General features: G+C 40.0%; 1 protein-coding gene and 1 long non-coding RNA gene across 4 annotated transcripts in view; one reads left to right on the top strand and one right to left on the bottom strand.

Annotated features, from left to right (window-relative positions):
• The window catches only part of LOC126470903 (uncharacterized), an 86,519-nt gene that overhangs the window by 23,640 nt on the left and 37,748 nt on the right, over positions 1 to 25,131 (top strand). The window contains exon 3 of one of the 2 annotated variants that reach the window (XR_007586277.1): positions 22,236 to 22,665. The exons of the other annotated variant lie outside the window; for it this stretch is intronic. This is a non-coding gene — a long non-coding RNA (uncharacterized LOC126470903). Of the gene's footprint in view, positions 1 to 22,235; positions 22,666 to 25,131 lie in introns of those variants that run through there. 2 annotated transcript variants of the gene reach the window in all.
• Positions 14,110 to 25,131, bottom strand: part of LOC126470902 (guanine nucleotide exchange factor C9orf72-like) — an 89,517-nt gene continuing 78,495 nt past the window's right edge. Inside the window, exons 6-7 of one of the 2 annotated variants that reach the window (XM_050098933.1) lie at positions 22,203 to 22,353; positions 14,110 to 15,435 (exon numbers count right to left, since the gene is read on the bottom strand). In XM_050098933.1, coding sequence (XP_049954890.1) covers positions 15,340 to 15,435; positions 22,203 to 22,353 — 247 coding nt within the window. In that variant the 3' untranslated portion in view covers positions 14,110 to 15,339. The remainder of the gene's footprint in view (positions 15,436 to 22,202; positions 22,354 to 25,131) is intronic. The other variant, XM_050098931.1, reaches the window with a different exon arrangement.

The following is a 25,131-nucleotide window of genomic DNA, read 5'->3' as shown; positions in this document are numbered from 1 at the left end:
AAATGCTTGTTTTCACAAAAAAATCGCTTGAAGGTTTGGCTAAGCTTTTTACTCAGGGTGAGAGGAGTCTTACATCATGGGCTTCAGTGGAGAAAGCTTTGCAGAAAGAATTCCATGTGAAAAAAAGTTCTGCGGAGATCAACCAACTGCTGTCTCAACGAAAGGAGAAACGGGATGTCTCTCTTCAAGAATATTTTCTCGTAAGGAAAGCAACTGACAGCAGTGCTGATGTTGGTAACGACTCGGTATTTCAGTATGTGATTGATGGGACAGAAGACATCTCAGGCACAAAACTTCTATTTTACAGTGCTGGAAGTGTGACACATTACGAAACAGGCGTCAAGTCATTGCCATTATTTTATAACAAAAGTTGCAGTAATGAAAATTTAAACTCAGTTACAAAACATGTTGAAGACTCCAGTAATAGAAATATTAAAAATGCAGCTTGGAATCCAAACAAAAAGTTTGCAAGTGCTCACAAGTCAAGTGTTTGCAACCACAAGAACAAGGGAAAGAAATGCTTGAATTGCAACGAGTTTGGCCATATCTCATCTGAATGCAGGAAGGAGAATAACAATCAAAAGGCAACTTTGAATGCAATCACTGTTAAAGAGAGTATTAACAATCTAAAAAAATACGAATTAGTAACTGAAGGGTGAAGGCACTAATTGACTGTGGCAGCCAACTTAATTTATTACGACAAGATGTTTATGAGATTGTGGATGCTCCAAGTTTGCCAAAAGCAGATGTAGTCTTCACATGATTTGGGGAAAACTTTGTCTCTCCACAAGATTATTTTACAGGCACTGTTGAGACCATTGATGTGAAAATTGCAGCAGATATTTGTGTGGTTTCAAGGGACAATATGAATTTAGAAATGGTAGGTGGCAATGATCTTCTAGATCAAACTAAAGTTATAATAAAGTAGAGTGGAGTAACTATTTGGAAAACAGAAGGGGAAGTTCATCTTACGTGTATCCATGTAACAGACAAACCAAAATTAGATACTGGAAGCTCTGTTAATGATGAAACAGTGGAGATTTAGTAACTGATTACACCCCAACAAAGTCGAAGCCCACTGATGCCAAAATGAAGATTACTGTGACAGAACAACTGCCAATTCATATTAGGCCCCGAAGATTGTTACCAGGAGAGAAAGAAATCGTTACCAACAAAGTCCAGAAGTGGCTTGATCAAGGAATAATAGAACAAAGTTCATATGAATATGTTAGTCAGGTTCTAGTTGTAAAAAAGAAAAATGGATATTACTCTGTCTGTAGAGATTACAGGAAATTAAACAAGACCATAGTGGAATATTGTTACCCATCCTCCTCAGAAGATCTTTTATATAAACCACAAGGTACCTGTGTGTTTTCCACACTAGACTACTATAATTTTTTTCATGTTGATATTGAAGAAGAAGAAACCTCTTTTGTGACACATTCAGGACAGTTTCAGTTCAGGAAAGTTCAATTTGTCTTATCAAATTCACCTGCAGTGTTCCGGCATTTTATAAACACTGTTTTTTGGACATTGGCTCGAGAGAACATCAAACCAGTATTTATTTGCACGGATGATATTATAGAACCAACAAAGAGTGACGAAGCACTTCAACGACCTAGCTTAGTGTTAGTAACTGCAACAGAATACGGCTTGGAAATTAATTTTGGAAAATGCCAGTTCTCAAAGAGAACTGCCGAGGTTCTTGGATGTGTTACACAGTGGACAAATCTGACCTTCTTAGGTGAAGACAATAGCGGTTCAAAACTCTCCAGAACTGAAATCTGTTGCAACAATACAAAGTTTCGTAGCTCTAAGAGGATACTTCAAGAAGTTTATCTCAAATTCCTCTGCTATTGCCAAACCTTTGAGTGATTTACTGATGAATAATTGAGAATATAAGCTTGAAGAAGAGCAGAGGTAAGCATTCAAGATGCTCAAAGATATTCTTTCATTGGATACAGTTTTAAAAATCAACAACCCAAAATGTAAAAGCAAGCTGCATATGGACGCAAGCAAAGGTGGTTTTGGAAACATATTATTACAAAAAAACTCCAAATGGTGATAAATTCCACCCAGTCTCATATACGAGTACAAAAACAACTCCTCGAGAGGAGCTTGAAGTTTTGGCTATTGTTAATGCCTTAAGGAAATGCTGGGTGCATTTGCTATGAATATGTTTTAAAATTGCAATGGACTGCACTCTATTCCAAAAGACTATGGGTAAGAAGGACTTGTCACTAAGAATAGCAAGATAGGCTTTAGTCTTGGAAGAGTATTCTCGCATGATCGAACACCAATCTGATTCTAGAATGAAGCACGTAGTTGTCTTAAGTCATGTGTGAATGTACTGCCTAGTTTTGTGGATGGTTTCATAGCTAGAACTGGGAAAGCTCAAGAGAAGGATGATGTTTTAGCAGCAATCAAGGGAATTCTCAAAGAATGGCTCTATGAAAAATTTTTAATGAGATATTGAATTCTGTTCAGGTTCTGTAATGGAAGAGAGACTTTGATGGTTCCATGCACTATGCAACCTGAAATCATCAAGCTTGTGTGAGAAAGGTCATTATGCACTTAAGTGAAATGAGGAGGGAGTAAAACAAGATTATTATATACCAAATTTGACTTACAAAGTGAAAAGAGTGATCTAAAATTTTGTAAAATGTTTAATTGTGAATAAGAAATCAGGAAAGCTTCCTTCCTCCCTTATTCAAAGAAAGTGAGCCATTATAAATTTATCACTTGGATCATACTGGTCAACTTCAATCAACGCACAAAGGATACCATTACATTTTAAGTATTATTGATGCGTTTACCAAGTTGACCTGGCTGTATCCTGTAAAGTCTATAGAATCAACAGAAGCAGTTAGTAAGATGGAATTGCAGGAAACTAATTTGAGAAATCCAGTCCAAGCAATTACTGATAGAGGGACTTGCTTTACTTCTCAAGACTTCAAGGAGTACTGGTATTATAGAAGGAACTGAACACATTTTAATAACAGAACTGCCTAGAGCCAACAGTCAGATTGAGAGGATCAATTTTACGTTGGTTAAAATCATTGTTAAGCTTTGTATTGATAGCACTAATGAATGGTACAAAGTGGTACCATCAGTTCAGTGTGCCACGAGTTTAACACACAACAGAAGTATTGGGAAAACACAATTTGAACTTCTGATAGGAGTTAAGATGCACACAGACTGATTTTGACATTACAAAATTATTAGATGATTAACTTATTAATGAATTTGAATAGGGATGCAGTAAATGGAAGGAAGATGCTAAGCTACAGATCAGCACGGTGCATGAAGAAAAATCAAGTTATTGTCAACCAACAGTTGGTGTCCTGGTGGCAATAAAATGAACACGGACTGGACCAACACTAAAGCTGAAGGCCAAGAATTTAGGTCCCCATTGAGTCACATTGAATTAAAACTAATGAGACCTAGATGTATGCTGAGAAGGTGATAACCACAAAGATACCAGGACTACAACACAATCTGAATTCATGTAACCCTGGTCAAGTGATTACTCAGCATCCGAGTTGGGATGATTGTCAGGCTGACCGAATGTGTGATTCAGATGGTGTTTAAGGGTTTCCCCTGTTGATGAGACTGGTGACATGCCAAAGAATCCAAATACTGGGCAGTAGTTTTGTGTGTTCATGGAAAATGCAAGTTTGTTGATTAAATAAAAAAAAAACAATGGGAATGCCAGGTAGGAATATTAATAATGCAGTAAAACACAGATTGCTACTTACCATAAAGATAACACGCTAAGTTGTAGACAGGCACAATTAACAGACACTTAACAGATAAGCTTTCAGCCTCAGCCTATGTTGGAAACAGAGAAACACCGTTCATTCACACAAGCAAGCACACTTCACGCACACGTGACCACAACTCTGGCTGCTTAGGCCAGAAAGCAACTGTAACTTGGGATGGAAACAGCAATCTGGAGGGGGCACGGAAGGGGAAAGGAAAAAGATAGAAGTGTATGGGTGGAGGAAGAGAGGAGCACTGTGTGGAGGAGCCTTTGTGGGACAAAGAGGTGGGGAAAACAGCGAAAAAGGAGAGCATTGTAAGACAGGTGGGTGTGTTGGCAGAGGGTGTTAAACAAAGAGGATGGAAGACAAGAATGGGGAGGAGGTTATAAGACACAGGGAGTGGAGATTGTCAGGAGCAGGACATGGGGAACAGTATGTTACTGTAGGTTAAGGCTGGGATCATTATGGGAGCAGAGAATGTGTTGTAAGGAAAACTCCTATCTGCACAGTTCAGAAAAGTTGGTTGTGGAGGGAAGGATCCAGATGGCTCCCCAGATGAATCCCTTGCTCTCCCACCTGCTGACATCCTACTGCCATCTTGGGGCACCACTTTCCAATTCCTATCCTACCCACAGTGTTCCTCCTTGTCCACACCTCATAGCACCTAAACCCTGCCTAGCTGACCTTTTCAACTTACCACATCTCCAAAACTCCCTACCAACACTCCACAAAATCCAGAGCCAAAATATTCCCATATCACTGTTGTTAAACTTTCTACCAAAACACTCAGCTCCACAGAGGTTTCAGTCCTATCCAAAGGGCATGTCTTTAGCCCCAAACGTAATCATACTGGACTTGTCGAAGACCTATTCTTCTTCTCGTGATCCCTGCAATGGAAACACTTCTTTGCTGCCAATCTCTGCAGCTGAAGTCAACCTAATTCCAACACTAAACCCTGCCACTCCCAGTTCATACCATCATCCAACCATGATTCTCCCCCCCCCCCCCCCCCACATAATCATGTGCTGATCACCTTCCAGGAATTCCTTACCTCCAACTTAGCCTCACAATCCTTCCCCAGGTCCCTTCCTCATAACATCAACCTTAGCAGAAGAAAGATTAGCCACACACAACCTCAAAATTAATCCTGACCTAATCATCCTATCCGCAGAGAAAGATTATGAATTACAGTGACAGTTTGGTGGATGGCCCCCACCAATTATCTGACTGCTTTACCTATGTAACCTGTCAGAATGATCCCTTCCCAGAATTCCCACACAACCTCCGATCCCTTAGGCCCTTCCCTGAACCTCTCCCCTGACTCTCTCTCTCAGCTCTGTGACACCCAAACAGCCACCTTCTACGTGCTCCCCCAAAATACACAAACCAAAGAACCCTGGATGCCCCATTGTGGCTGGTGACTGTGCCCCCACTGAAAGAATTTCGGCTCCCTTTGACCAATAGCTCCAACCGGTTGCCCGTAATCCAGCCTCTCACATCAAAGATACCAACCACTTCCTTCACCGACTCTCCACTATCCACACTCTTTACCTCCTGAATCCCTACTTGTCACTGTTGACGCCACCTTCCTATACACCAACATCCCTCATGTCCAGGATCTTAAACCGCTGCTGAACACTACCTTTCTCAACATCCTTCAGATTCTAAACCCACAACCTCATTCCTTGTAAACCTTATTAACTTTATTCTAACCCAAACTATTTCTCCCTTGAGAGGATGGTATGCAAATCCATGGCACAGCTGTGGGCATCTGCATGGTACCCTCCTATGCCAAACTGTTTATGGGCCATCTAGAGGAAACTTTCCTAGCTTCCCAAAATGCCAAGCCACTAGACTGGTTCAGGTTCACTGATTATATCTTCATGATCTGGACTCAGGACCAAGACACCCTACCTTCATTCCTTCACATCAATACTTTATCTACCATCCGCTTCATGTGGGTCGCCTCAAACCAGCATGCCATCTCCCTAGACGTTGACCTTCTCTCTGATGGCTCCATTCGCACTTCTGTCCAGATTAAAACCACCAACCACAGCAGCATTTCTATAGTTGTCATTCCTCTCACACCAAAAAATCCCTGCCATACAGCCTGGCCACGTGAGGACGGTGTATCTGCAGTGACAAGAACTCCCTTGCCCAGTATGCTGAGGGCCTCATCATGGCCTTCACAGACAAGCAATATCCCCAGCCCTAGTCCGCAAACAGATCTCATATGTCATCCCCCCACCACCCCCAAGAACCAGTCACAAAGGAGTGCCCCATCTGTCACCCAATACCACCCCAGACTGGAACTGATCCAAATCCTTTTCCAGGGTTTTGATTACCTATCATGGTGCCCTGAAATGAGGAACATCCTACCCAAGATCCTTCCCACCCCTCCTAAAATGGTGTTCTGTCACGCACCCAACCTCCACTACATCCTAGTCCATCCCTATACCATTCCCAAACCAACCCCTTGGCACAAGGATCATGCCCCTGCGGAAGACCCAGGTACAACACCTGCCCAATCCACCAAACCAGCACTTCCTGTTCCAGTGCTGTCACAGGTATATCCTATCCCATCAATGAACAGACCACCTGTGAAAGCAGCCATGTTATTTACCAGCTCTGCTGCAATCACTGCACAGCTGGTTGGTATGTCTATCAAGTGGTATGTCCACTATGATGAACAGCCACCACCAAACTGGCCAAGAGCAAAGTAGGCCACCCTGTGGCACAACATGCAGCTGAACATAGCTTCACTGCCCTATCCATCTGGATCCTCCCCTCCACCACCAGCTTTTCTGAACTGCACTGATGGAATTTATCCTTACAACACATTCTCCACTCCTGTAATCATCCCGGCCTCAACCTACGGTAACGTACTGTCCCCACATCCTCCTCCCAACTGTTTCCTTTCCCTCTGTCCTATCACCTCCTCCCCATTCCCATCTGCTACCTTCTTTGTTTGCCACCCTCTACCAATGCACCTGCCCATCTTTCCCAGGTCCTCTCCTTTTTTGCTCCGTTTTTCCCCACCTCAGCAATGCCCCACAACCTACTGATACTGCACCTGTTCGCATTCTAGTCTCTACACACTCCACCACACAGTGCGCCTCTCTTCCCCCATCTGTACACTGCTATACTTTCCCTTTCTCCTTCCCTTTCTGTGCCCCTCCAGACAGCTGCTGCAGTTTCTAGCCAAAGCTGCTGGAGTTGATGGTCGTGTGCATGATGTGTGCTTGCACCTGTAAATGAATAATGTATGTTTCTCTTTTTCCAACAAAGGCTGTGGCTGAAAGCTTGTGCATAAGTGTCCTTTAATTGGGCCTGTTGGCAACTTAGTGTTTTATCTTTACAGTTTGTTGATTAATTTTTTTTACAGTTCAGCACTAAAGTTTGTAACCAAGAGAGTAATAAATAGTTCTCCATGAAAGTTACACACACACACCAAAAAAAGTTTTGCATCACCTTGGCTCTGAGAGTTCTGGAGCGTGTAAGAAAATTGGAATAGAGATCAACATAAAGATCATTTCTGCCCTTTTTATTGCTCATGAAAACCACACATTGCATATTGTACCACCATACAGTGAGACCTTCTGAGATGGTGATCCAGATTGCTGTTCACATTGGTACCTCTAATACCCAGTAGCATCTCCTCTTGCATTGATGCCTGCCTGTATGCGTCGTGGCATAATATCCACAAGTTCATCAAGGCACTGATGGTCCAGATTGTCCCACTCTTCAACGGCGATTCGGTGTAGATCCCTCAGAGTGGTTGGTGGGTCACGTCGTCTATAAACAAGCCTTCTCAATCTATCCCAGCCATGTTCGACAGGGTTCATGTCTGGAGAACATGCTGGCCACTCTAGTCAAGTGATTTCATTATCCTGAAGGAAGTCATTCACAAGATGTGCACGATGGGGCACGAATTGTCGTCCATCAAGGCGAATACCTCGCCAATATGCTGCCGATATGGTTGCAGTATCGGTCAGAGGATGGCATTCACGTATCATACAGCCGTTACGGCGCCTTCCATCACCACCAGTGGGGTACATCAGCCCCACATAATGCCACCCCAAAACAACAGGGAACCTCCACCTTACTGGACTCCCCGTACAGTGTGTCTAAGGCCTTCAGCCTGGCGAGGTTGCCTCCAAACATGTCTGTGACGATTGTCTGGTTGAAGGCATATGCAACATTCATTGGTGAAGAGAATGTGATTCCAGTCCTGAGCAGTCCATTCGGCATGTTGTTGGGCCCACCTGTACCACGCTGCATGGTGTCGTGGTTGCAAAGATAGACCTCGCCATGGATGTCGGGAGCTAAGTTGCACACCATGCAGCCTATTGCGCATAGTTTGAGTCATAACACAATGTCCTGTGGCTGCACAAATTGCATTATTCAACATGGTGGTGTTGCTGTCAGGGTTCCTCCAGGCCATAATCTGTAGGTAGTGGTCGTCCACCACTGTAGTAACCCTTGGTCGGCCTGAGCAAGGCATGTCATTGACAGTTCCTGTCTCTCTGTATCTTCTCCATGTCTGAACAACATCACTTTGGTTCACTCTGAGATGCCGGGACACTTCCTTTGTTGAGAGCCCTTCCTGGCACAGTTACGGATCCAATCGAACTGCAGTATTGACCGTCTAGGCATGGTTGGACTAACAAGCCGTGTACTTCCTCCCTGGTGGAATGACTGGAACTGATCAGCTGTCGGGTCCCCTATGTCTAATAGGTGCTGCTAATGCTTGGTTTTTAGTCTTTGGGCAGGTTTAGTAACATCTCTGAACAGTCAAAGGGCCTCTGTGTGTGTGATACAGTATCCACAGTCAACGTCTTGTCTTCAGAAGGTCTGGGAATCAGGGTGATGCAAAACTTTCTTTTTTTATGTGTGTATATAAATAATTTTCCTCACTGCAATGCACTGTGTAAGCCATCACATACAGTACACAGAGGTCAACACATGCGAGGAAAGTCTTCAGCATGGTGTCACATAGCTACGATCAGTTACCACATAGATGGTGCACATAACAGAAATCTTATTATGCTTTTGCCAAACAACTTACGAATAATTCGGTCCATCTATCAATAGTTGTGTCTACCGCCATAGAAGTTGCTAATACCAGGAACTACTTCCTTTATTCACCAAATAGTTTGCAGATGAAGATTCTTCCACTAGCCACAGATTTGGACAGGCACGCAGTGTAATTCAGTCAGTTGTCACAGAATCTGAATAGCTGTCACAATTAAGCAGCAGTTGCAGTTCCTGCTATCATTGCCGAGTGTTGCAGCATGTATATGTTAAGAGTCTGAACTAGAAACTGTCAGCAACAGTAGTCCAGTCTGAAAAACTGTTAAGTAAGTTAGCCATCATTCACTGAGTTAGGTTAGACTCATGTTCAGAACTTTTATATCAGTGGCACACCTTCTCATCAAACTACAGCCGAGTGTTTATTGTGTACATTTATTTAATACACAATTATTTCTCATTGTTGAATAAAATACAGATTGCTGCTATAGTAATTTAATGATGTATTTATTGTGATGTATCTTTTTCAGCTAGACTGCCACCTTAAGACCATGTTGCTGGTCGTTGTCACTCTGTATTGTGTTATATTATATTGTAACGTGGCAAGTTTTAGGACTCTTATGCTATAAACTGCTGTGTGGTTTACTCCAGTTGTTAATGGTCCTGCCTTGTAATTTTACATTTTATCAGATTTGACAGTTGTGACAGTTGGCCAACTGTTAATCTTTCAAATCTGATGATGAACCATCAAATTATAAAAATTAGAAGAATGGACCATCACCAACAGAAGCAAACCACAAAACTTCTCACTGCATTGTAAAAATTATTTTTTGTAGTTATACCTTGCCCATTGGCCAGACAGTTGCACTGTGCAAGCACGCCACATCAATACGAGAACTACTTTCTGTGGTAGGAGTTCACATACTGCTCCCTTTATGTTGGGCACCAAACTTATTGGTTAATACAACACATTGTTACAGAACATGCTTACCATTGCCACGTATCTCTAGTCATTCCATGTCACAAACATCTGCTCTTTCTGTGCAGTTAATACATTGTTGTTTCTTCAGTTCTTCATTGCTCATGAAGTCAGACAGCTACTTTCCGTTTTGTTGCAAGTGCCGACAAGGTCTGTATTCTTATTTGTTAGTTTGTCAACCAAATCTGGACTAAAGTTGCAGTTGTCAAGGTAAATGAAGTAATCCTGTCTGAACAAATCATAAGCAAGCTCCAAAGCAATTCAAGAATTTATTTTCTTATCAGTATAACAACTGACATCATTTGTCGCTTTAGTCTCGCCACCACTGTACATCGCAGTGGAAGCAGAGGAGCTGGCCTGGGTTGTGCCACAGAATAGTGTGTAAACCTGCCATGGAGGGTACATGTGGTGCATAGTATGTGCAGACCTGCTGACGAAGATGTTTACCTGCTGAAGAGGTCGGCGCTTATACTGGGTTCAATTACCACAGACCTCACCTTGCATCTCCTATTGTTGTCTAGTGCTCAGCCGAAGGCTGGGCATGTGCTGAGTTACTCCCATGCATGTCTGTGCAAGGATTTGGATTTTCTGCTTCTCAGTTCTATTCACAAGGCTCTGTTCCCCTATCTTCAACAAGCCACCTTTGGCCTTTGAAGTGCCTGTGCCAACAGTGTAGTGTACACCAGTTCAGATGCTAAAATATCTTTTCCAATGTAAAAAATAAAGTTCCATATATATGTCAGGAACAGCTTTCATACAATAAAGAAGTGTTCATGCCAAATCTGTTAAGTTATAAAGGGGTAAAATGCTTCCATCTAAGGTATGCTTCAAAGAGCAACAGGGATTTGTCACTAGTTATGTCCTTTTGTTGCGTATAAATTAACGTGAATCTGCAACTCAAATATTCCATAACTGACTGTACTCTGAATAGTTGTCTATTCACAGTACTATGTTTCCCATATAATCAAAAATTTACTTTTAAATATACAACAAACTTAACCTTGTGCACAGCTTTGTCAATTTTATTTGGTTCAAAAACCTCACCATAAATCTACAAATGCTATAAAATGTATGTACCCTTTCTTCAGTTTATCTTCCAAGGTACTTCAAAAGGTCAAGTATTGCCTTGCATGACTTCATGTTTCTTCGGGACCCAAACTTATCTCCCCTGAGGTTTCCCATACAGCAAGACAAGGTAATGGTTGACTGCAACTGAGCTTTCCTTGACACAATGATGTTTAATTTTCAGTTTAGTCTTGCTGAGGCCATGGGAGTGTACATTTGGGTATCTGTGTGGTTGTGTGTATATTCTAGAAAAAGAGCTAGTGTTCAAAAGCTAGTGTGAATGCTATTTTCTGTTGTGTGTTTCTGTGCTCCACACTCAATCTGCTATTGGTGAGAGGTTGCCTTTCCTTTATTCTCTGTATTGCTGCAGCCAGAAATTTCCATTTTTGTAATGACTTTTAGTTTCTCGTAGATATCTTATGAAATAAAACACATGCAGAATCTGAACTATCCAAGCATTCCTGTGTGTCTGTACTAGCACAATAACAGCGTTCAAGGCAAGATGTCTATGCACCATAAAATTCTTTGAGAGTTTACCACCGTATTATTTTGAGCACATAAACCAAATAAAATTTCCCTACGGAACTTTCAAGATCAAACAATCCTGATATCTGAATTATTTTTGTTGGTTTCTGAATGAAAATTGCGTATTGGAGATAGATGTTTATGTATAATTTTGTTTCATTTGCTCAATGTGTGTTGTGTTTTTAATTTTTCACTTCAGGTACTAAATAGGTATAACATATTAAATCTATGAATTTTGTTAGTTTGTCAGCACAGTAATTCGTATATATAAAAGTCTCAAAGTCATTTTATCTAATTGTTCAACTATCTTTTAAAATTTCCTGTACATATTTTCCATCCTTCTTTGTGTCCAGGTCCGGGACTAGTATTGATGAAGTTAAAAAAATTGTTTTTATTTTGTGTTTGACAGTTTTAGAGAGGTAGCAACGTAATTTAATCACCAATGGTTAATGATTTTTTTATTTAAGCCTAAAAATGGCACAGTATATACTGGTATATTGCATGTTCTACTGTCATACCTGGGTTTTTGGGGCACTTCTCTAGAGCAAACTGTAAGTCTGCCCATTGACTTACCTTTCTTTCAGTTCTGGCTATCAATAGTATTTGGAAAATGCCTCCCATTAACTCATAAAGGGTTCTCGTCATCTGAGCACCTTCCTCTGGCAGCTTTTCTCCATTCTGTGGTATAAGATTCAACAAATTCTCTTACCATACAGATAAAACTCTGCAATTGGCATATTTAGCTCTGTTACTAATCTGTGAAGGGTTGGGTTGATTTGGAAGAATAGACCAAACAGTGAGGTCATCGATCTCATTGGATTATGGAAGAAAGAAGGCTGTGCCCTGTCAAAGGAACCATCCCAGCATTTGCTTGGGGCGATTTAGGGAAATCACGGAAAACCTAAATCAGGATGGCCGGACATGGGATTGAACAGTCGTCGTCCTGAATAAGAGTCCAGTGTGCTAACCACTGCACCACCTCTGTCTGTTTAATCTGTGGATAACATGAACATAGAAACAGCACAGGTCCGGTATGTGGAAAAGAATATTCTGTACTACTACACAGGCTTTTGTTCTGAGTTGATTAAACTCAGTAGTGTATCAATGCAGTTAACAGTTCTCACTATTGAGTTGCAATATACAACATATCGTGGTTTCTTGATCTTTTAATAGTGTTCCTGTCAGTCTTTCCCACATCAGTGATTTCTTTGATGTTATAGGTGGTGAGTATCTCCACTTCTCTAATGTGATTCCACTTCATATCAAGCATTATGTCAATAGACATAAACTGGTTTTCTCCTCATTTTTGTTTGTCCTGCAGTTTTGGCACATTACAACTATTTCTATGAACGGTACCACATGCAGTTTTTCCATGATTAGAAACCTGAGGAATAGGTCTGTGCTCAAATATCAATTGCCAACATGAAGTGTGTTCCCATTCCAAATATGGCTTTGTTATTGAAACCAGCCTAACAGTCACACAGCATAAACATTTTTATTCCAAACCCACATTGTTTGGATGAACTATACTATTTGAAAGATAATCAACCTTTGAAAAACAATATGTTTATGTCAATGCAGCACAGCATAAAGGTTTTTATTCCAAACCTACATAGTTTGGATGGCCTATACTGTTTGAAAAATAATCAGCCTTTGAACAACAATAGGCAGGGATTTTGATATGGCTGAAATGCCCTTTTGAAATGTTCTATTAATTTTATCAGCAATGTTTCCAATTTTGTACAACTTTTTTCCTTCATTACGACCAGCATTGTCACTAAAGTAAAGAATTTTCAGAATTAACAGTAAAAGTCTCTCGACATAATTTGTCTCTGGACCAATAGCAGTCATTAATTTTCAGTTTTCCACGTGAGCCATATGTAGACAAATAACAAAAGGCAGAATACAGTTCCTCAAATTCCATTTCTTTCCACACTGACAATCAAAAATGTACTGATTCTGGCATATTTATCTTTCTGTATAAACAAAATCTATTTATTTGAACTGCTATAGACTTCATCACATCGTCTGTTACAACTAACCAGCAAAAATGAGGAGATGTTAGAAACTTTCTCTAATCCACACTTGCATTCTGAAGCTGAATTGTTCAACACATGCGTAAATGAACTAAAACCACTTTTCTTGCAGCCTCCTCATAAAATTCAATCTCTCTTTCAGATGCTTCATGCACATGCGCACGCACACCTATGAAAACACACACACACACACACACACACACACACACACACACACACTGAAGGACTTCTATCTCTTGTCGACACATACAGAGGTACACGGCTTATGATTGTTCCCTCGAGAGCCTGTCCAAGACTCATCACTATCATCGCCAATGAAAAGAAAATTCTCACGTTGCTTTTAGTGAGAATCTTCAAGATTTATTTGCAAAACTGAACCTTAAGACAAAAAACTTACATGAAAATAGCAACACAAAACCACAGCAGAAGAACTGTGACTCATCGCATTAATACATCAAGAGCACTATGGTATCTGTCACCCCAACTTAAAATGCCTGGAACACAAAGGGATTAGCAGTGTGGTGGCACATGTAAACACAACCAAAGCACCTGGAGGAAGGGGCAGTGAGCGTGCATTACCATACCTATAGCACTTCAAGTAGAGATTTCGTTATATCATCACAGAGTTCAGTAAAGACACTTTTTATGGGACTGAAAAGATGAAATGACTATTTCTGTATAGATAAATTTATTTTTAATTGGATTATATAATTTCAGTAAATTTTCTGAGCACTTTTTAATTTACAAAACACTAGAGAATCACAGTTGGAATATTTCATTTAACACACATACACTACTACATTTTTTTTTTTTAAAAAAAAGACTATTTTACAAACACAAACGAGAACAACAGCAACAACAATGATGACGACAACAACAACAACAACTGCTAACTGGAGCTAAAATTAATTTCTGATTGCAGAAAGTCCAGGAGGGGATAACAACAGTGTAGAAAGGATGAGATTGCTACTTAACACATAAAGGAAGTATTGAATTGCAGACAGGTACAATAAAAAGAATACTAGAAATATATAAGCTTCTTGACAATGTCTTTCCTCAGAAATGGCACTTACCCACAACAATAAAAACAACAACAACAACAACAACAACAACAACAACTTACACACACTTGGCAAAATGTACTCTGCTCCCACAGCACCTTCATGCCAGTGTGCCTACAAGTCCTTTATTATGCTGTACTTCTGCCCCTTTCAGCACAGCTTCCTGATGCTGCACCTAGCAGCCGTATCCCGTCCCTAGCACGCCTCTGCACATCCACAAAGGCAGCACTACCTTCTTCCCTCCCTCACTCCTATTCTGCTATCCAGTGCACATCCAATTACATACCTCCTTCTTACCTGTACCATCCAACACAGTGCACTGCTGCTCACATCAGATGCAGTCACAGTTGGATCTTAGCACCTGGAGGCAGTTGACGTGTGTATATATGTGTGTGTGTGTGTGTGTGTGTGTGTGTGTGTGTGTGTGTGTGTGTGTTCTACTTCTGAGGACGGATTTTGTCCACCAACTTAAATATTTACAGTATTATTTTTCGCTGTGCCTGTATGTGACTCAATGCCACCTTGATGTGGGGAGTAACAATCTGCCTTTTCCACACTACTACTAATTACTTACTGCATTACAAAATAATAATTTGTTTTCATTTTCAGTTTTTTCATTGAAATGTTATATGTAGTATTGTCTCAATTAAAAATATTTTGAACATTTCTTTGTCTTAAACCTCTAAAATACAATAATCTTATTCAAAGATACACAACAACAGAACAATGTTAACATTTAAAATAATTCTGAGCTTTCATAACATGACAATCAACCAAATATTCCTCACAGCCAGGCAAATAATGCTACAGTGAACTCTACGAATTTATAAATTGAAAGCCAAAGTTTTACACAAGTTTACTGTAACAAATAACAAGGTTTAGGAGTCATGGGGATGTGTTTCAACAAAAGGAACTTCCTGTAGCCATATCTGTTGCATCTGGCTCCGTGTATCCTCTCTCGGCAGTTGCAGTGGCTGTAAAATAGAAAGTATAATTTAGCTTCCTGTTATTAGTACAGGTGTAAAAGAATAATACCACAAAGAAAAATGTTTCCAAAAAGAGTGCTGAATTCCCATTTCAGAATCTTTAAGTGCACCATTTTGTTTTTAATAAGTTCTCAAATACCAGTAGCTTTCTACCACAAATCTACCTCTGAACTAGCAATTTTTCTATTTTTATTTGTCCACAGTATGTTTCTAGTTCTGTTTAAAGATGACTGCATTCTCAATGATAGTGTTCTCCTTTTCTTTCTAGTATGAACACTGATTCCATTCCATAACAACAACTTACAACAAAAACTCTTTTTCTTAATTATCATATTTACCTGAGTATAAGATACACCCCTCCCATTTTTCTTAAAGAGGTTCCTTCAGGAAATTTTATTTTTAACATATTGCAACTAATTAAAATTAAAAAAGTGCTTCGCTGATATGAAGCGTTTTTTGAAACAGCTAGATTTGTAAACTGTTCTTCTGCTGCCATGGCTAAAGTATACTGTGCGTGGTAAAACAGTGCTATCCAAAACCAGGCCATAGATGACTGGGGAGAACGGTGGCTGTGGAGATACGTACAGGCGAACAGAAATGCAACTGTTTACCAACTGACCACCCAGAGGAACAGCAGGCTATCAACAGTGTTTCCTCAATGACTGTACAGCAAATGTAACCAACAGGACAGTTCAACGTGTTACACAGCTCGCAGTGTACCTGAATGGTTCAAAGAGTACAAGGATGAGCTTACCATAACACCCTGAGCACTAAACACTCCAGATTTAAATCCAACTGAGAATCTATGGGACCACCTCGATCGGGCTGTACGTGTCACAGATCCACAACAGAGAAACCTAGCGCAGCTGGCCACGTCACTGGAGATGGCATGGCTCCACATCCCAATCGGTACCTTCCAGAACTTCACTGACTTTCTTTCAACAGGTTTCACAGTTGTCCGTGTTGCGAAAGGTGGTTATTCAGGCTTCTGACAGATGGTCACATTAATATGGCTGGATATAATTTCATAAAATTGATGTTACACTGGAGGTAATTACCAAGTATTATTATTTTGTGGCACCTTCCTAAAAAAAAAAAAAAAAAAAAAAAAAAAAAAAAAAAAAAAAAAAAAATTTGTGTCTATGCAGCACAAGAAGGTTAGAACAGAGTCTACCGTCATTGATGCAGCAACATGGAGCTCATCCTCTCAAAATCTTTGACCTGCGCAGCACAGGCACAACCGTGGCCAGTGGGATGGGTGATTCCCAGCCAGTTACAGTATTTGATATAGTAGAACATTAAAACAAATCGCTGGCATACCAGATACTGCCTTTGACTGCATCAGTGACAGGAATACAATTTTTTGAGACTACACGACCTTCTCGAATTCTTCAAACTAAATCTTCACATGATCTCAACCATCAAAGCTTCATTTGTCAGTGTAAGATGAATTCTATACTGATCTATCACACCACATAAAAACATTGACCTCAGCATTAGTAGTTAAAGACCACTCCCATATTTTTCGAATGATGAATTTGGCAAAAGAACCTTGTCATATATAATTGTGTAAATATGGTAACAGTATTTGGTGCATTAATTTTTGTGTTATACATTACTGATATGTCATCTGTTCTGTCCCACTGCAAGAACCATCTACACACTGACAAACTTCAATTACAGTTAATTCCAAGAGCAATGAGCCTAGGATCAGTCACCTCGCATTTCAACACAAACATACTTCTCTTGTCATGATGGCCACAGAATGTAAGTCTGAAATTCAATTAACCTAAAACTGAAGAAATTGTACTTCCTCTTACCCTTTGGTTCTGAAAATATTTTGAAATCTTACTCAAGAACAGTTCACAATTACCTTTTCGTGCTAGGCATGTTAGGCAAATGAGAAACTTTCTTGGTCTGGCAATTCGGCTGCATTGGTATCAACAAAATTTGGTTTTTGCATGGAAACTAGCTGCATAATAAGATGTACATGAAGAGGCAATTCAATTTAAGGTTACAGTTTTGTTTATAAAGCTTTTAGACTAGTAGCTCTCCATTCATATGAATAAATTTTAATACCTCTCTAAAAAAAACTTAATGTGTGACCAAAGCCAAAAAAGTACTAAATTTCATTGCACAGCTACAGACATCAATCCCAACTGCCTTGCAACATCGCAAAGTTCATATAAATCTTTATTTTGAGTGAATATTTTTGAGTTTGATGAAAAGCATGGCAAATGTATTTTGCGGATGTTTCAGAATCACATTTCATTGATGGCTCTAATCACTGGAAAAAACACGGGTCAAAATTGCATTAAGTTGAAAGAGGACTATATAGGTGCATTTTCATAAGCTATTTTCCTCTCTACCATATACACCACCACCGCCGCCGCCACTTTTGACGTTAGTATACAAAACTTATAAATGAAAGTAACTTTTGTGTGATGTGTCACTGCCAAGTAGTATTGCTTGATGGCACTTGGTCTATATATACACATAGAAAGAACTGGTACAGTAAAGTACAGAAGGCAACCGAAGGAAATATGCAATGAGAGGAACAGGTAGCATTTTTATTCAAAGACAATAATTAAACTGAAGTCACAGTGATTTATGATGGTCCCCTGCACAATATAAAAGGCAGGACATGATTCTTAATATGGTGTGTGATAACCACAGATGGCAGCGCACACTCTGCAGTGTGTTCCCATGCTGGTCACAAGGTTGGTAAGGAGTTCTTGTGGTAGGGTGTTCCATTTCTCCACCAGCATGGCTGACAAGTCTCGGATGGTCACTGGGCTTCAGTACATCTCCCACATGTGCTCGATGGGATTTAAGGAGGGGGAGTGAGCAGGCAAGTCCATTCGTTGAATATATTCTTGTTCGAAGAGTTCCTCTACCTGTGCTCTTTGATGAGGTCACGCATTGTCATCCAATGAAATGCACCCTGGAAAAGATGCACGTTGGGAAGGAGTACAGTACCACAAAAATGTTTATCAGTGCTATTGTGTTCAAAGATTTGGAGACCAGTATGCCTATGCAACATTATGCCTCTTCACACCATATCACCTGCACCACCAAAAGGATCATGTCTGACAATATTCCCAGGTGCATTACATAGCGAGATGTGGGAACACGTAATGCACCCAGGAACACTGTCAAACATGACCATTTTGGTACTCGAGTTGTCATCGTGTGGAGAGGAATAATGTTGCATGGGTGTACAGTCCTCCAAATCTTTGAACACGTTACAATCATTGGGCGATGTTGTTATGACATTGTGATCCTTCCCCACACATGTCTTTTCAGGGGTACTTTTGGCCCTGATTTCATTTTTGTGGAGGACTATGTGCACAAGCATTGAACAGTGGAGGTGGAGGAAGTCTTAGAATGAGAGGATAATCAGTGAATGGACTGGCCTGCTTGTTCCCCTTATTTAAATCCCATGAAGCATGAACTTTATAGTAACTACTGTCTGAGACAAAAACACATACCATTCATCTCACTCCATAATTCTTTCAGTTCCCTACTGTACTATACTGTAGCAGTTCTTTCTATGTACGGTTCAAGTTTCATTGAGCTATGTTACTTGGCAGTGACACCCAGCGAGGTGGCACAGTGGTTAGCACACTGGACTCGCATTTGGGAGGATGGTGGTTCAAACCCCTGCCTGGTCATCCAGATTGAGGTTTTCTATGATTTACCTAAATCACTCCAGGCAAATACTAGGATGGGTCCTTTGAAAGGGCATGCATGATTTCCTTCCCCATCCTTGACACAATCCGAGCTTGTGATCCGTCTCTAATGACCTAGATGTCGATGGGACATCAAACCCAATCTTCCTTCCTTCTTACTTGGCAGTGACAAACAAGCGATAGTTATTTTTGTCCATACATTTTGCACATCAGGGCATATAAGTTAATTATAGCTACTGTCCTAACTGTTTCTCCAGTGAATCTCAAGAATATATGGCAATTGATAAATTTAAGAAACTATATTTTCTAAATGTTTGAAATGTATATGCTGCTTCCACAAACTGCCTCCATTCAAAAAGTGGCAGATAAGTAAAATTGTTACATTCATTGTTGTTGTTGTTGTTGTGGTCTTCAGTCCTGGGACTGGTTTGATGCAGCTCTCCATGCTACTCTGTCCTGTGCAAGCTTTTTCATCTCCCAGTACCTACTGCAACCTACATCCTTCTGAATCTGCTTAGTGTATTCATCTCTTGGTCTCCCTCTACGATTTTTACCCTCCACGCTGCCCTCCAATACTAAATTGGTGATCCCTTGATGCCTCAGAACATGTCCTACCAACCGATCCCTTCTTCTGGTCAAGTTGTGCCACAAACTTCTCTCCTCCCCAATCCTATTCAATACCTCCTCATTAGTTATGTGATCTACCCATCTAATTTTCAGCATTCTTCTGTAGCACCACATTTCGAAAGCTTCTATTCTCTTCTTGTCCAAACTATTTATCGTCCATGTTTCACTTCCATACATGGCTACACTCCATACGAATACTTTCAGAAATGACTTCCTGACACTCAAATCAATACTGGATGTTAACAAATTTCTCTTCTTCAGAAACGCTTTCCTTGCCACTGCCAGCCTACATTTTATATCCTCTCTACTTCGACCATCATCAGTTATTTTGCTCCCCAAATAGCAAAACTCCTTTACTACTTTAAGTGCCTCATTTCCTAATCTAATTCCCTCAGCATCACCCGACTTAATTAGACTACATTCCATTATCCTTGTTTAGCTTTTGTTGATGTTCATCTTATATCCTCCTTTCAAGACACTGTCCATTCCATTCAACTGCTCTTCCAAGTCCTTTGCTGTCTCTGACAGAATTACAATGTCATCGGCGAACCTCAAAGTTTTTATTTCTTCTCCATGAATTTTAATGCCTACCCCGAATTTTTCTTTTGTTTCCTTTACTGCTTGCTCAATATACAGATTGAACAACATCGGGGAGAGGCTACAACCCTGTCTTACTCCCTTCCCAACCACTGCTTCCCTTTCATGTCCCTCGACTCTTATAACTGCCATCTGGTTTCTGTACAAATTGTAAATAGCCTTTCATTATCTTTTACATTTTTCACTTGAGTTTAATACCTTCTTCATCATTGCATAATTTCCCAATAATTTGTCTTGCTCATAGTTTAGAGCTCCAGAAATAAACTTTGCTTTGTGTCATAGCAGGTACAAAAATATCCAATTATATGACTTTTGTATTCGACAGGAAATGGCCATTTTGAGGTTGTATTTACTGATATTTTTACCCTTTTAGTAAGAGGTGTTTCCTCAAAATTATGTCTTTTGTTAGTGAATGCCAAAAACATATTTATTATGGCTGGTTTTTTAATGAAAGGCGACTCAGAACAATTTGTATTCTTAGAATGAGGCATACGAGATGTGCTAGTAAGCAAGAATGACTTAAGGGTACTTTCAACCAAACAAGAGTTTCTTCAACACACAGATGTCGGTGTACAGTGTAGTGATGGAGGAAAAACATTGTTCGCAGTATCCACAAAAACCTGAAATTTAGCTGCGGGGTCAGTTGTTCAGTAACATGTGTGTAATTCTGAATATGATGTAGAATGTAAAAATTAACAGCAGTAACTGGAAAATTAGCAAACATCCAATGTGACCAGGTTTACATTAGATGATCAAAACCTTATTTTTTTATGAGTAATATATTTGAAATTACTGGTAGGAGAGGAGTAATTTCTATGGAAGTAGTTGGATGTCAGTGTTTTATAATCAAATCTGATGACTGAAAAACTTGAGATGCACAATTATTGCCTAAATAGCACACTGGAAAATTAATTGGGGATAGCATTTGCTGGAATCTACACAGAATCTGCTGAGTCTGCATTAATGAAGCAGATTGTTTGCTGTGTCAACTACTCCTACACCTACTCCTACTCCTTGTGTTCCTACTAACACAACCTGCTGTGAGTCACTTCAAATTTTGGCTCTTCACCACTCACTGGTGATTAACGGTCACTCGAAGAATAAAATCGTGAGTTTTCTCCACCACTGGATATCTGATACTTGAAATCAATTTCAGCAAATTCATCCTCACTTGCATTAATATTCATGTTTGAGCAGTCAAAATTTTACACCCAGAGTCGAAAGTAAGAGTTTTATGTAATACCCTTAACTCTCATTTGCTATGGCACAGAAGTACCAAAATCTTTCTTTGCCTTCAAAGTGGTTACAACATCTGTAAATGGCATCATGCTAATATCATGACTAGCACTTTTTACCAAAAACAGAGGTCACACTTATTGGAACTACAAGGATTAACTCACTATTACTGCATCCAAAACAACATTTATGAATGCTGCAGTGCTGCATACATTTCCTCTTACCCAAAAGTACTTCGTCTACCACACCATTGTGACATCACTGAAGTGGCCTGAATTACTATCTGGAAGCTGAATTTTCTTAATTTATGGTGCCTCCTGTTAGTTCTACACTATGTGTTACATGACTTAAACTTAGTTTTAGTGATAAAATTGCCACTGTTAGGGATACCTATATATCAGCTACTGTAAGTTGTGTACATTCTTCAGTGATCAGTCCACAGAAAGGGTTTTTGATAGCTTTATATATTCACAATTGTGAATGATTTTCAAAATTTTAGTGTACAGTAATTAAAGCATTACATATGTGTCATAGTAACAGTCCTCCATTTATGATACAATGTTTTAGTTAAATTTCTCTGCATAAATAGTATAAAGATTTTACCTTCAATATATATGAATAAACTCCTGGCTTCAGTTTTTCAGCTGCAGCCAAAACAATGCGGAAGTCACTGTCTTCAAGATTTAAGCACTTCATCAAGAAGTGACGGTGGGGTGGGGAACCAAACACAGAAGATGAAACTATTTCAGCATATCTGTGAATTAAAATATAACAGTAATTCTTCCTGGTCCTTCCAGGTACTGATTAATGACAAAAAAGGACAATACAAGTTTTATTTATTTAGTTTTCTATGTCATAAAGCTGCCAACATGTATGGGTGAGCATCAAAAGAATGGGAAACACTATGATATTACTGTTGGCTTCTCATTACCTACAAGAGTAAGTGCAAATAAAATACCAACAAAGATGTAAACAAACACAACACGGAAGACTGAAAGATGTTACAACAAAATTTTGTTTGCTACCATCTTGCATACTAAAAATAAAAGTAAACAAACAACTGGAACTCCAAATTGGTGTTAAAAATGAAAGTAGTATCTTATGTACAGTGTAGATACATAGTTGTGAAACTTGTTACCATTTACTGATGAAGAACAAGCACTGCAAAAAAAAAATGTGCATGGACAGATATGCTTAAACTGTTATGAGCAACATCAGAATATTTTTCTTTCTGCAGCTTATTTCAAATGCAAATATACAGCTGTGAAAGACACATATTATCTCAAGTGTGAAAGACACACATTATCGCAATCAACATAATACAACAAACATTACACAAATTGGGGTTACCATCTTTCACCACACAAATCATGTATTTAAGATGCTCTGCAGATGGGCTTCGTCAGATTAAGATCAGTTGAATTTGGTAGCCTCACTATGTGATTTCACTGTCATTCTCCTAAACCACAGAAGTACAATTCTGGCTGTAAGACATGGACAGTTTCCCTGACAGAAAATGTCATCACCATCAGGGAAGACGTTGAGCATGAAGGGATACAACTGGTCCACAATAATGTTGGCATAGTTCACAGCTATCACAATGGCTTTACTGCCCCCACCAGCCCACATCCACGCCGCGGTGCACATTTCAACCAATCATTTGCCCAGATGATGACATCTATGAACACAACCGTAGATCTGGTGTAACATGATTTGTACAACCAGGCGACATGTTCCCATCGATCCACAGCCCAGTCTCCATGACTCTTTGGCTACTGCAACTGTGATTGACAACAGTCGGGAACACAAGGGTGTCACCTGCTTTGGAGCCCCATGTCAACTATGTGCCCCGGATCGTGTATTCTGAAACAGTGCCTGCACCAGCACTATACTCCATCTCCAAATTTGGAACAGACTGCCACCTATCCCACATTACAGAGCAGGCAAGCCTCTGATAACCACTTCCTGTAAAGAGGCGTGGACATATGAGATCTCATCGCATTACGGCTTCACCATCCTTCAACCACTTTCCACAGACGCACAGGAAAGTAGCAAGTGAACCACCAAACACCTTTACCAGTTGCGAGATGCTTGTTCCTATGTGCTGGGTCAAAACAATCTGCCATCTGTCAAAGTCACTTATGTTAGGGGATTTCCCCATTTGTGTGGCCGCATGTATCGTCACTAGAACAATTTACTATTCGCCTCTGGCACACTGTTTACCAATATCCCTATTCTCTATGATACCTCCCCCTTCACATTTTGTCTTCCCTCATCCTTTCTACAGGTGGGATTTTCTCATCTTGGGATGTTAGGGTGACCTGAATTCCCTCTTTAGCCTTCCCCAGCCTATCCCTCTTCCCTCCCTGATGGAGGAACCATTAGTTCCAGAAGCTAGGTAGTGTGTTCCAGCACCACACACACTTCACTTTCTGAAGGTCCATTTTGGCCAGCAATACTGTCCCATAATATATTAGTTTTCTCTATCAAATTTGCCTCTGATAAAATTTTTGAGATGTCTGATAAAACCAAAACTATTGATATGCTACACGTAACTGTGATGAGAAGGCAAAGCTCTACTGCGCAACTCCCCACGTATGCCTCAGAAACAATCGATTCTTCCGTCTTAGTTAGCTATGTCTTCCACAGATCACTTGAATGATTCTTTCATCCAAATAATTTTGAATGAGTCAATTTATACGAGATGTACACATGATTACTGTGAACATTAATGAACGCAATGATTTTTAGTCCTAGTCATGCAACTGCACTTAAAAGCTAGTTTTTTCTTTAACAGTCTACCAGTTGTTCAACAGAAATTCATCTGTGAATGAGTTGTTCAGGGGAAATTAGTTTAGGCTAGATTTAAAACTTGCTCTGTTACCTGTAAGACTTTTATGTTACGGGGCAAGTAATCAAAAACTTTTGTTGCTGCATATTGAGTTCATTTCTGAGCCACTGGCAACCTTATTAATGGGTAATACAGGTCATTTATTCCTCCAGTGGTGTTAAGTTGTTAAGTATGGAGATCATTATTTTTCTAATATTTTGATGGATTATTTATTTATGACAACTTTCATTAGCACATATGTATGCATTTTGGTGGTTAACTTCCCTTTCTCTCACTAATAGAGTTTTGTCAGGTTTGGAAAACTACTGAGAGACACGCACGAGTCCAAGCTTTCACAGTTCGGAGAGAATAGATATGCCTGCCGAGATCCAAAATCTGAATCTAACTCCAGGTGTCGTGAATTACTGCACACTCTTCCTCGAATACTTGGTCTTCAAATTTGTGTAACTAAGTTTTGCAAAATGGTATCACTTATTTCTGGAACAAATTTTTCACTCTGCAGCAGAGTACACGCAGATTTGAAACTTGCCGGCACATTAAAACTGCGTGGTAGCCCGCACGTGGAGGTACCCTGGAGAAAGTTCAGAAGTAGAAGATAAGGTACTGTCGCAAGTAAAACTGCAAGGGTGGGTCAGATGGATTGGTCGGCAGGGCACTCACCTGCAAAAGACAAGAGGTCCC

The sequence above is a fragment of the Schistocerca serialis genome, chromosome 3 (genome assembly GCF_023864345.2).
Source record: "Schistocerca serialis cubense isolate TAMUIC-IGC-003099 chromosome 3, iqSchSeri2.2, whole genome shotgun sequence".
Classification (NCBI taxonomy): Eukaryota; Metazoa; Arthropoda; class Insecta; order Orthoptera; family Acrididae; genus Schistocerca; species Schistocerca serialis.
Note: the sequence above shows the minus strand (reverse complement) of the source record. Positions and strands in the feature narration are given on the sequence as shown.